Below are 13,725 nucleotides of genomic sequence, written 5' to 3' on the forward strand. Positions count from 1 at the left end.
GTGACTGGTGAGTTTGTGGGTGTGTATATCGAAGCACTTTGTTGTGCTGTTCTGATGAGTTTGTATAACTTGATACTGTTTTGATACTAAATGATACTCGTTTTAATGCATTTTGTTTTAATGTCCTGAAAATGTATTCTGCTGTGAGCTTGGAAAGCTCGTCTGCGTAACAAATTTACCCCACTAATAAAGAAACCTTGAGCCTTTTCATACTGAGCATTATGTTAACAGTCTTAACAAATTACACATAATTAACTGTTAAAGGTGCGGTATGAGATTCTGGGGAAAGATAATTGATTCACTTCTAAGTTGTCGATCACACATGCTTTGGGACGATCTTGGGACCGAACTACTAACCCAAATCGTCCGTATTTGACTACCTGTAAATGAGACTCAACTATCTTTCGCCAACATGTTTAAACATTGCAAAGTCTTTTATGGGTATTTTAAGGTTAATCAGAGTTTGGTTATGTAGTTTAGTGTTTTGGGGGTATTTATGACATATTTAACATTTTGATTAGCACTGGGGCACTTTCAACATTTTACCTTAAGTTCTTTTTTTACGGTATATTGTCTGTGGTGTCGGAAACTGTGTCAATGGATGTCTCGTGTTTTCAACTGCAAACCAAATCTAACAATAGGTAAATATAAAGTAACTCAAAGATGTCTTCATTACATTAAAAAAATACCATTTGACATGATAATGTATAAAAGATGTGATTTGGTGGAATCACAGTGACTGTGCAAGGTTCGGCTCTCGAGGCAGGGTTTTTAGGGGCCTGCATGTCAAAGACTCAATCAGCTTCAGTCTGTGGTATGGCCACTTTTCTGTATTAGGACACATAGCTGGAAATGCTTCAAAATAAGTGAAGCCTTATCCCTTCCTCCTAGGGCAAAACCTTAAACGTGGCCCCTGGGAAGTGGCATTTTAGGTCCAGCTCAAATCTTGACATTACAGACATTTATTATCTCTCCTTTAAACATGGTTTAAAGAGGCCATGAGAAATTTTATTGTTCTCTTTGCTTCCCCGGGAGCAATCTAAATTTGCAGGGGAATGTGGATTTTTATTGCTATACCAATTACATCCATTTTGTTTGCTTAACAGTGTTTTTTCTGGTTACACTACCCTTAAAGTAACCTTGGATATTTCATGCTCCTGTAGCACACTCACCATGGTAATAACATTGGCTCTGAGCAATGCTCTGCCTCCTATATACAGTGTGTATAACATTTATTGTACATGCAGCCCGGCCGGTCTCTTTCAACAATTCCCCATGTTGAAATTAACACACTAAGTGAAGCCATGATGCACTCTCTACTTATAAGACTGAGAAAAAAAATGTCTGTTGGTTGAAATAACAGCTAACCTTCAATGCAAACATTAAAAAAGTGAGGCTAGATTCATGTATTAGCTTTGCAGCAGCAGTTTGCCTTTTAAAGTATTCCCTGTTTGTGCTTCCTGATATGACAGAGCCGCTGACTCATGTAATAACTCCTTTGGGGTCTCTCACCCTGTTTTACCAATGGTTTGCATTTTTCACAGCCCGGGAGCCTCCGCCAATAATCGTAATCATAAATATTCTATAGGCAGCAATACAAAAGGGTTTGGGTGAAAATATCCTATTCTGATATTGGGGTCTTCTTCAATGCCACAACGCACTATAGCATAAATACCTCCCTTCTCTCAAAAGACAGTATGACAGACCTCTCAATCCACCTCGGTACAATCCCTGTGGGAACCGCCAAGGTGTGATTGACAGGATCAGTGTCATGCCTCATTGAATCGATTGGTTTCCACCTTTATATTAGACCTGGAGGGAAGCTGCACCATTTTCTGGCTGAGAGATGAAGTGATTTGGGGGGTCTAACCATGTGTTACATGTACAATGTGGACACATGAACAATTGGAATCAGCAGAGGAGTGGCAGATGATGTAGCTTTTTTTATGTTCACGCTTGATTGAAGATCAGACACTTGCTCTGGACTACAACACTGAAATCCATCGTGAGTCTTAATACATTAGGACACACCTTCCTTTAATTAATGGATCGATATTTGCTTCTCTATATTCACATCACAAGTTTCATTATTTGACTGACAGACTGGACAGGTTGTGCAAATATAAGAGAGGGCCGTATGATGTTGAAAGAATATCTAATTTCGATTATTTTTACTGATATTGTAATTATGATATGATTTCTGATATTAGTGGGGATGATAGTTTTACAGCATTATTTTCAGTTTAGTTTTAAAAATGATTATGGTGTGATTTTTGTGGGTATCTGTACAAAACAGTTTTTTTTTTTATCATGCTTTTTTGTGTTTCCTTAAGAAAAATGTCTGCAGCAGCCTTAACCATAACAAATATAGTTAGGTGGACATATGATGACAGAGAACAGGATAGTAAAAGTATATTCAAGAATAGAAGAAATTATTTATTTAAAAAAAATGAGGAATAAACAACAAATGAATGCATACATAAATACATATATAAATAAAAGAAAAAATAAATGAGAAAATAAATGAATAAAAACTATATAGAAAAAAAGGATACTAATAAAGAAAAATAAACAAGTAAATTCACACAGGCTTCAAATATGTTTATATAAGCCTGTAGATTCGGATGTGTAGGCCAGGACTTCTCTGCAGCACAAGAATAACTAATTAAAGCAATATTTTAACACTAATTTTGCTTTTAACAAATTTTATTATACTTCATATATTTTAAAAAATATTGCACCTCCTATATTGTATAGGCATACAAAAAATAAATTCAAAAAAATGATCAAAGACATTTTTAGGGACTCCTAAAGTTTTGCTAAACACAACCACCTGAACCGAGACCAACTGTGCCTTCCAGCCCAGTGAAAGCATAATGAGAAAACTTGGTCCATGTCAGCAGCCACAAAGGGGCCTCTGCTCAGGTGGTCTGTGGCCATTAAAAACATGTTTTAAGTGAACTGTAAGTACTTGAGACTGCAGTTCAGCTCGCTCTGGGTTTGATATAATTAATAGGTTTCCACATTGCACCTCACAAGGAGAACAGCAGATGACTCTCTTATTTTGCACATCTTTAGCCACCAAACTGTCAATTTTTTAAAGTTTTTTTAAAATTATTCTCCTAAACTCTCATTTGGACAATTACTGTAGCTTCAGCATTATGTGTGGTGTGTATCACCATCTCTCTCTTCATCGCCATCTCTCTCTCGAGCTTTTTTCTCTTTTCTTTGAAGGTTAGAGAGAGTAAACCACAGAGGAACACAGGGTACTACTGTTACCCTCTTCATACAATGACAAATTGTACAGTATTATTTCATTGTGCTGTAGTTGCCTGTTTTGTAGCGGTATCCTGATTTCATTTGGGATGTCTGAGAATGAATCCTATATCGTTAGACAGGAAGTAAGCCTCGCCACAACGATAAGAGGCCATGCAGAGATCTGTCAACTACATCTGAATATGAGACGATCCGGGCTACCAGCCAAACACGAGGGTGAAGGCAGGAACAACTGCTCTGCTGGGGATCAGAACAAAGTACAACACCCATGAACCTATTCATGCTCCAGCCATATAAGTTTACATATGGATTTTGGGTGAATAAAACATTTGCTTCAAGTGGCGAGCAAATCTGCATCTTCATGTCGCATGGAGTTCGACCAGCAAAGTTGCAGCTTCAACCACAAGCACAGTACTACGTGAGGAGGAGACTGATAATTGTCGTGTTTAACCAGCTGATATTGCATAGTTTTTGCAATGAAAAATGCAGACTGAGAGATGCTGCCTGCCTGGCAGTGTATTAGAATCAAGCACAGGAACATAAGAAACTGGAAAACGTACCAATTACATCATATTTTGCATTCTTTATTAACAAGCTAGCTTTCCACTGCACAAATTTGACACCAATATTGCCTCAGCAGGTGATGGTACCTCTTATGCATCTGCTCATGTGTGTCTGCACCCTTATAGTTTTGAGATTCATTCATATCGGGGACTAATGTATGTAGTTCTTCGTATTGCTGATGGCTGATGTGAGACAGCCTGGTATAATCTGTAACACAGCTTACAATGGACACTCTGTAACAGGAGATATTTGTTTCGTGTCGGATGAGTTCAGAGTGAACAACGACTTTCATGTCTTAATTAATTAAGGAAGTTTGCAGAGAACGCTGGCTCTCTCCCTCTCAGCCGTGCACTGTTGCAATCACAGTCTTACATGGTTGACCAGTCCAGGAGGGGGGGCAACTGGAGATTAGACATCTTATTTTTGTTGTGCTATCTTGACACAAATTCTCTCGCATACATTGTAATCATTAGTTCATTTTAAGCGGACCACTCTGTGACATTGTAATCCTGTTCCGTCACTATTTCTTCTACTTTCTTCATCAGCCAAATCTCTGTTTTGTATTAATTTGGTTCATCCCTTTGGAGCAACTATCATTTGCTTATTGTTAACCTGCAGTAAGGTATCTTCTCATGGCGAACAAAAGGAGAAAGTTACAATCATTAGCACCATTCTAAGGATTTCATTTTAGCACTTTGGCCCCGGGGACACATCTACATTTGAGGAAATAGATAAAAGAGATTACAAGTTTAAGACCAAGCTGATAATAAGACCTCTCAAGTGCCACCGTGTTTCCTCTTTATTAATACCATCCAGAGGTTAAATTAGGGTTTATTATGAGCGCAGGTGGGAGGAGGGTCTGATTTAGGATTTGCAGCACAGTTAGGCAATTTCAGTGACAACTTTTAAAGATAAGAATCCTGTTAGTGTTTTTCCAACAAATGTTTTCGACATAGTGGGATAGTACATTGTTTAATCTGAATATCAGAGAGAACTCCGAGGTAAACAATTGCCGAAGAGTTTCCAGTTTGAAAACATCTGAGTGGTGGTACACAGTGACACAACTTGTCTTTACAGAGTGAGGCAGCAAAGAAGTGGGTGTTGAGTGGTGACAGTCAGTTTCAAAAAATAAAGCTTGTTTATTGTCATGACTAGACTGTAAGTTTTCAGCGGTAAAAACACAAACTGTAAGCGTAAACGTCAGTGGTAGATACTGTATGAAGGGATGTTTCTCCTTCTGATGAATCCGTATGCTAAGTCTTAGCCTGAAATAGCCCACGACTCTATATTGTTCGTGTTTTGCTAATCTTATGATATGATGTCAGTATATATTGGAAAACAACCTTTCACCTTAGAATACCAAATTTTTGCTTTTAGGGATTATACTTTGTGTGTTGTCATGGATATGCTGTTACATTCATTATGATGAGTTGGATTATTCAAATAGGTTTGTTTAGCTTGCTAAGCCTAAGGCGGCTCATTTATGCATGGGTGCCCAGAGGCAGATTGCAATCCTTCCTCTGTCTAAACCTGAGACTCCCCGTGCTGGGTAATAAGCCTGCTATGATAATCAATCAGAGATTTTTTTGCCCAACCAAATTTGAAATACAAATCATACTCGATCTTCCATTCCCCTGTCGTGCATTCCGCTCTTGCACTAATTTTTTTTTTTTGTGCTTTCTGATTACTGTTCGGCCTGTAGCACCTGAAATGTATTTGCTCTCTTTCATCCTCTTCTCTGTCCTTGCCAGCTCGAAAGCTTTGATGCATTCAATGCCTCTCACAGCAATTGAGAGCCTTTTCTGTCAGGATCTTTTTGTAAACACGCCCCCCCCCCCCCCCCCCCCCTAATTTCTTGCTCTGTGTGGCTCTGGATATTCTAAAAAAACAACCTCCCTTTGCAAATTTTCAGAGAACCAGATCCCCCATGGCTTCCCCACCATCGATATGGGTCCCCAGCTGAAGGTGGTTGAAAGGACCAGAACTGCCACCATGCTGTGTGCCGCCAGCGGAAACCCGGACCCGGAGATATCCTGGTTCAAGGACATGCTTCCTGTGGACATCAGCAGCAGCAACGGGCGCATTAAACAGCTTCGTTCAGGTACAATTTGATTTGATGTGATTTAATTTCTTCAAGGAGTTTTTGTACTTCACATACTGATAATGTAAATACAGCAAAGGCAAGTTCAAGAGTATAAGATGCCATCAAATACCAACCAATAAGAGACATGTTAGACATGAAGATGATGTGAAAACACAAAAGGCCTTTGTTGTCATGTATGACTTCATGTATTCTCTTTCATCACAAAGGAAATGAAAGTTTCACTCAAAGTTTGTCGCCTCCAGTTAGCCGAGTTCTTACAGAATTTTATTTCCTCAGCCACTTATAAAGTTACACAGAAGTTGGAAGTTGTTTCTGCATTCCTGCAATCTTTGACAGTGATGCATGAGCTTGTAACCATCCAAAGTACGGAAAAGAGAATTTTTTCACCATGTTAAATAATCCTTAATCCCCTCTTAAACATGCAGTGGGGTGACAATGAGGCCAGCCGATGATACATTGGCTAGAATACAACCTCGCAAAGAAACAGAAAGAAGAATGAGGTGCTCTTTGTTCACAGCAGCAGCCCACTTGATAAATAAACAGCACTCGTCTGACCTGGATCAGATGGAAAAGGTGCAAGGTGGAGAGATTAGTGACTTTTGACCAGATTCAGTCTTGTGTCTCTTTACTAAATCTACCTCACTTAGAGAGTGTCAGGCCAGGCTGCAGGTCTGAGGCCCCGAAGATTAAAGATGAGTGCTACTCCAGAAAAAGCTAGAGCTGCCCAGCAGAAGCCAAATACGGGTCACTGGAGCACTTGGACTGTCCATGTTATTGCAATATTAAAAAGCCATCCTCGCACAAGCCCAAATAAGATACAGATTTCTCACAAATTAGATAATACAACATCTACTTAATTGTTTGATAATGTTTTTATAACAGGGATAAAACTGTGCCTAAAACCGTGATTTATTTTTTTTTTCACTTCTAGCAACAAACTTTTAATTAGTTTTCTTTCTTGCAAACAGTGCGAACGCCTGAAAATATGCTGATATGTAATGCCCTCAGACGAGCAGTTCTTTTCATCCGCCACCTTTTTTCTTGACATCTGCTGCCGTATCGGGATTTACATTACTGCATATGACCTGAAATGAGGCCAATTTTGCGATGGCAGACAAAAAGCACATTCAAATGCTGCCACAGTTTAACAGAAAAGGCAGTTCCTCCTTGTTGCATCATACTCGATTTTTACACACAGACACATTTGGTCTGTTTTTTCACAGCATCCAAATCATACTAACCTTTTCAGTTTAATACCTCGGACCTGAGTACTTCTTGCTGTGCATCATTCTATTTACTGTTTATGACTTTCATTCATTGCTCTTGTCCATTTTACTAACTGCTTTCTCCACAAATGCAGACTGTTAAAAGAGTAAGGTCATCTTAAATTAGAAAGCTACATTTATAAAAATGTGCTTATATTGCACACTTTTTTTTTTTTACTATGAAGCAAGCAAAAACGAGGCTGTAGCTGCTGTCTGCAAATAAAAAGTAGCAGCATAATATTTTAAATTCTCCTCATTGGCTGTTTTTTCCTGCTCATTTACAGACAACATGTACAGTCCAAAATGCATACTTGCTTCACAGTATTAATTAAGTGCACTGAACTTTGTCACATTGCATTTAAGTGGCTTCTACTCTGTGTTATTTTTTTCCGTTATTTATCTGTGGCCTGTCAGAAGCCATGTTTTTCTCTCCCACTGATATAAGTGGATTACTAACTAATCTCTCAACCCTGTTTGCATCGAAATTACTCCCACCTAGGTGGTACACCAATTAGAGGTAAGGATGATAAAGTGTGTTGGAAAATATCACGTCCACACCATTCCCTCACATCCACATCACACCCCTGCACCCCCATTCCCCCCCCCCCCCCAACCCCCCCCAGTCACCAAGTTCGTCCACCCTGTCAGCGCCAACCCCACCCTCTTCTACTCCCCTTTTCGTCTCTTCCCAACATGTCCTGTCTGCTGTCTGCTCCCTAACAAACAAATGATCACCAACCCTTATGTCCAGAGAATGGAAAGTCCGAGGTCTTATCTTGTAAATTTGCTTTTTCCAAGGTTCCTCCTACAAACATAAACACACACACGCACACACACACACACACACACACACACATTCACACACAGAAACATCTTTCCGCTTCAGCCTCTCCTTCAGCAGAAAGAGGCAAGGAGCTGCATTTTAAACTAAAGGCCACCGTGGCCACAAGAGGATCTACCTGCCTCCTCTACGCAGCCTCAATGTAAACAGAAATGACTCCATTTGCATACAGCCTACTGCATCGCCCCCCAGCAGGGGAACAGGAGGCCTGGTTGAGATGTTAAGGTGGAAATTTCAACCTCTTTTTGTGGTAATCATGTGCTTTTCCCCTGAGTGAAGGCATGATTTCCACTCAACAGCAGTGAAGTAAATAGTGGATGTCTAGAGTAAGCTGAATACATTTGGAACCACCAGCTGTCTGTCTCACATCCATGGCTCCTAATGCACAGTCGTGAAAAACCTGGAAAAGTCATGAAATTTGCAAAGAGCAATTTCCAGGCCTGGAAAAACACTTTAAAAAACTAAATATACCCTAAAAATTTTGGAAAAGTCATGGAATTTTGTTTCACAAACCTGTATAATAACACATGATGTGTTTGGTGAAGAACATGGAGGCATGTTTTCAATAAAAATCACCAAAAGTTATTTATGGGTGGAAGAAAACATAATATGCAGATTGGAGGGAATGTTTTTTTAAAAAAAAAAAAAGTTCCCTCCAATCTGCATATTTTCTTTAAAATTCGGCTGTAAAATAAATACAAAATCCCTCGCCAGTGCTTAGAAAATTATGACATCCTCTTTTTGCACCACTCCCTCCCCTCTCATAAATAACAGTCCCTAAATTATATTTAAATATTCATTGTTAATCCTATGCAGAATTCATTATATTTTAAAATAATATATATTTTAAAAAGCTATTATACAGTAATGAAAAAGACCCGATAAGAAGTATTGATGGTCGTTTAAGAGAATGTATGGTCCTTAAAATTTGCTTCAAAGTCATGGAAAGGTCATTGAAATGTATTGGTAAAAATGTGTATGAACCTCACTACATCCCATGATGAATTAGATGTTAACTCTGAAGGAGATCTGATGACAGCCTTTGTGCCGCTTCTGCGCTTGTAAGCAGTGAAATGACCTTGTAGAAGATCCGCCCGTGTTTGAGCACTTGGAAGTAATTTAAGGGATTCAGTGTTGCAGCTCTGACAACTGCCACAGCAGTAACCTTCTACATGCCTGTGGTACTTACACTGTTTTCTCCCGTGGGAGAATGGGCGGATTGACAGATTGGTGACACCGGCATTAGTATGCAGGTGCATGTCAGTGCTGAATCAGACAGCGATGAGCTCAGCGTGCAGAGCAAACACCTTGGAGAGAGATGTTGTCACGAGATCTGAGGTGGTATAGTCACATGTAACCGCCCCGCCCTGTTACGCTTCTGGTCTCGTCGTGATTTGAGTACTCCTTTGGTTGGTGGTGAACCTGTTTGTTGCATTCATCTCATACTGCATGATGTGGAAGAAAATGTATCCTGACATCATCGTATGCTGAGTATTTTTGTCATTTTCAAACTGCATGGTGGCTGGCTGCCTTTCATGCTAGTACCATGCTGTTTTGGAGACATAATAAGTGTTACCACTGGCTTGTGACATACATACTGTATGTACTGCTGAGAGTTTTTAAACATGTATTTTTTAAATTATGGGATGCAGGTAAGTTTTGCTTTTTGCCTCTTCCTCAGTATATGGAATTACAACTCATCTCATCTGTCAGCTGTTTTGCAATTCAGTAGCAATGATTATATGATGGTTATGGACATGGAGTGTCAAAATGACCACACAAAGACACGTCTCCAGGGCTTTCATGCTTTGTTAGAAACAACATGTGAGCCTTCTGTCTGATGGCTACAGTTTCTTGGGACTGTGAATACTAATCTGAGCCATCTGGCACAGGAGTGTTTCCCTTGAGGCCTTCGGTGAGACATGGTGAAATAGTTGGTAATGAAAAAATTATGAGCTCACCGCTAAATGCAGACTCAACAAAGATTGGAGAAAAGATGCCTGCACTGGCAGCTGATATTCAGCAAAATCAGGCTATTGAGAAAATAATGACTTAGACGATCAGTTACGATTACCTTTTTACCCATTTTGATTAACCCTTTGAAAGTTGAGCAAATTGTGCTGATTAAATACACGGGAGGAAGGTTGTAAGCAACTTGAGAAGAAATGACCCAAAAATTAGCAAGGAATAAGTAAAAAGTAAAAAAGTGGGAAAGAACGAAAGAAAGAGAAGAAAAATCAAAAAGAGAAGGAAAGAAAAAAAAACAAAAACAGACAAGGAAATAAGTCAATTATAATAATTATAATATATTATAACAATTATTATTTATTATATTATAATAAATAATAATTATTATGTAACAATTTTTTAATATATAATTATGATTGTTATAAATAAAGTTGTCTGGACATTTTTCATAGCTTATTTTTTTGCAATTTGCATGACATTTCTTGCCAAGTTTTTCATTACCCTTTTTCTCATGTTTTCAAAACAAATCAAACCAATTCGCCAAGGTTCACAGGTTTAAACACTTATGAAAGGCTTCTGAGCACAGCACAAGGTTTTTAATGGTAAAACCTGGTTGAATTTAATTTTCTTTTCTGTTAATATTCAGCAGCAGGTTGATTAGTTCTTTATATATCTTTATAATATCCATTCTTAAGCTTTTTTGTAGTATAGCTTAACCTTGTCCTCATGACAGACTGAGATAGATAACCCTCCATGACACAACAGCACTTAAGTTTGTCAGTTATTTCCATGAGCAGAAGGCCTCGTCAAACTTTGACGGTTGTGACATGTTACTCAGATGATTAATTGACCCTCAGTCATGGTCTTTTCTTCTCCTTAACACCACGAGGCAAACATTCTGTTAGCAGCACTAAACTTGCCAAATCAGCTAAATGCTCATGTTGCTGTAAGCATCTTCTTGACAAAACTGCATCCATGTCTGAGACACTTAATTACGCATGAACTGTGTTACACTAACTGACTACAGGCTCTCTAGCAAAGTCACTGTACAGATATCTGCTGTGGTTTTTATGCCAAATTACATCTCGTATTCCGCAACTGTCAAGACGGCTAAATTTGTTAATCCTCTACGCAGGAGCTCTGCAAATTGAGAACAGCGAGGAGTCTGACCAAGGGAAATATGAATGCGTTGCCATGAACAGTGCCGGGACCCGCTACTCTGCTCCTGCCAATCTCTACGTACGAGGTAAAGTCAAATGTCTCACTCAATTCTGGAATCAATCATTTCTGTTGTCTCGAGCATTTGGAGACCACAAACAACCGTGCAACCCTTTCAAATGTGTTGTCTGTTTCATTCTCAATGCTGTTTACTCACCACTGACCATGCATTTTTATTTCTCTCTCTCTGCCTGTGGTACAATGGCACAAGTGATTCTAGTTATTTTAGAGCTCTTCTCAGGAATGTGTGAGAGTCTGCAGGCTGTGTTTGATTGACATCTTTCTCGCCCTCCTGTGAGCTTTTTTTTGCACCTGTCAGGGTGGGACAAATTACACCTTTATAATTCTTACTGGTGCATGGAGTAATTCTCCACATAGCTCTGCACATCTTCAACCAGAGCAGAGTTCTAATTAGGCAGAATAAGTGAAAACACCTGTGGAAAACACAGGATGTTGATTGTTGTGTAATTTCCACATTTGATGGCCATGTTTATATCACTATTTCTCTCCTCCAACCAGTTTCTCTAACCATTATACTTGCCTTGCCATTCTTCCCATACCAATGAGTTGAACTAACCTCAACCTCTTGTTTGGCTGCAAATTCGACCAGGTGCGGCCTCTGCAAAAACAGCTGCATTGAAACGGTTTCCTCCGCTGGCGCTGAAAGCCGTGCCAGGCCTCATTTCTTTTTTATTTTGACTGTATCGAAAGGCTCCATTATTCCCCCCTCCGCACAACCCCAGAGCTCCTGAAGGCATGGAGGGGTCTGGAGTTTCAGGGTTTGTTTTTGTTGTGGTGTCTCCGTGAGCAGACTAATGCAGGGCGAGGGCAGCATTGTGCCCATCGCGGAAAAAGCCGGTATAGGAGAGAGAGTAGTGTAGGTCAGCCCCTGCGGATAACACCACCATGTCTGATGTACATGAAACAGAATAGCTGCTCCAGTTGTTAGTGTGGGTGGAGAAGGGAGTGAAAGTGTCAGGCTAAGAAAGAGACGCACTCGCCTATCACTTCATAATTTTGTTTAAAAGCATCTAGTGTATCATAGAGGCTATTTTATGGATGAGTGATGCCTTTGTCTCTTTCCATCCATCAAGATAGAATGAGTCTCTCTTGTACTGTAACCCAGACAAAAAAAATTACAAACCACTGATTCGGAAATGTTAAATTAAGAGTACTGTGCAACAAATATTTCTTTCACTAAGGCTGGATTGCACCAACAAAGATCAACTTGATAAATCATGGTTTAAGTTTGACATCTGTTGCACAAAACTATCTTTTGAAAAAATAAAGTCAAGTTTAAACCTCTCTTTAAATCTCTAAATATTTTTGGCTTTTCTAAACAGAGATGATTTTTTATGGTGCAACAGAGCTTAATCTTAAATCTGGGTTTACTCATTTTCAACCTAGTTATACTAAATCTGATTAGAGCTAATCTTATTTTAAATTAATCCTTGTTGGTGCAACCCAGCCTCAGATGTGCACCACTTGTGTTTAGCATCAGTGTTTCTCTTATAGGAAGGTATCCAGGAAAAATGTTTTTCCAACAGACAGAACCTCCTCCTGGATCAGAGGAATCAGAGGTAAAATCATCCTCAAGGACCACAGCGGCATCAAATTCACAGATTAAACACTGTGGGCTCCAGAAGGTTTAGATCTTAAATCTTGACAGGGGGAGGTAGTCAGCCAAACAGCAAAGGCGAGGAAGGGATGTAAGTCTCGTCTATTAATCAGGGCATGTCTGTCACAGGTGCAAACGCAGCTTTTTTTCTCCCCTCAGAGGTAATTACAGCAGTTGTGTGGCTTGGCGCCAGCAGGGGCCCCAGGCCCAGCTAGTCTGTAACACCACCCAGGTAGCTGTCAACCCGTTGGCCTCGACACCAACTTTTCCGTCAGTCTCACCACACCAGCGGAGAGATAGAAATCAAACCAACCGTAACCTTTTAAAAGTGTGCTTGTCTGGAATGAAGAACAAAGGCTCGAGCCATGTTTTCACTCCGTCTTTGTTACTGCAGCAAGAACGAGGAGACGAGACCTGGGGCTGTGCTATCACAGGGCTGCCTGATTGGGTTTAAAGCATAAGGGACTCAAGACAAGTGGCCTTTGACATGCCCCTCTCTCTCCTTCCTGTTGTTATATGTCTATTTTTTATTCCGACACACTAGAGGGGAGATTTAGGGGCTTACAACATCTGCTTTCAAACTTGTAAACATAACAAGCTTTGAAGGCAAACATGTCATTGTTAAATTTTACAGTGCTGATGTGCAGCAGCAGGCTGTAAAAACTCCAAAGTTCCAGCACAAAATTAAAATGATGCTCGGGCTGAACAAATACAATAATTTTACAATCATTTAAGAAGTATTTCATTGCTGGAAAGATGGCTTTTTTATGAAACTAGGACATGTTTTCAGTAGAAAGACAGAGAAAAATGATACTTTTGCTGAAGAGGGAGAAAATCTACAACTAACAGAGAGCGCTGCACCGCACCAAAC

The 13,725-nt window shown here is 39.6% G+C and overlaps 1 protein-coding gene across 5 annotated transcripts in view; it reads left to right on the plus strand.

Annotated features, from left to right (window-relative positions):
• Positions 1 to 13,725, plus strand: part of LOC121951030 (receptor-type tyrosine-protein phosphatase F) — a 214,120-nt gene that overhangs the window by 113,090 nt on the left and 87,305 nt on the right. For all 5 annotated transcript variants that reach the window (XM_042497199.1, XM_042497198.1, XM_042497202.1 and 2 more), the window contains exons 5-6: positions 5,753 to 5,941; positions 11,154 to 11,264. In XM_042497199.1, coding sequence (XP_042353133.1) covers positions 5,753 to 5,941; positions 11,154 to 11,264 — 300 coding nt within the window. The remainder of the gene's footprint in view (positions 1 to 5,752; positions 5,942 to 11,153; positions 11,265 to 13,725) is intronic.

This window comes from Plectropomus leopardus, chromosome 12, assembly GCF_008729295.1.
Source record: "Plectropomus leopardus isolate mb chromosome 12, YSFRI_Pleo_2.0, whole genome shotgun sequence".
NCBI classification, from domain to species: Eukaryota; Metazoa; Chordata; class Actinopteri; order Perciformes; family Serranidae; genus Plectropomus; species Plectropomus leopardus.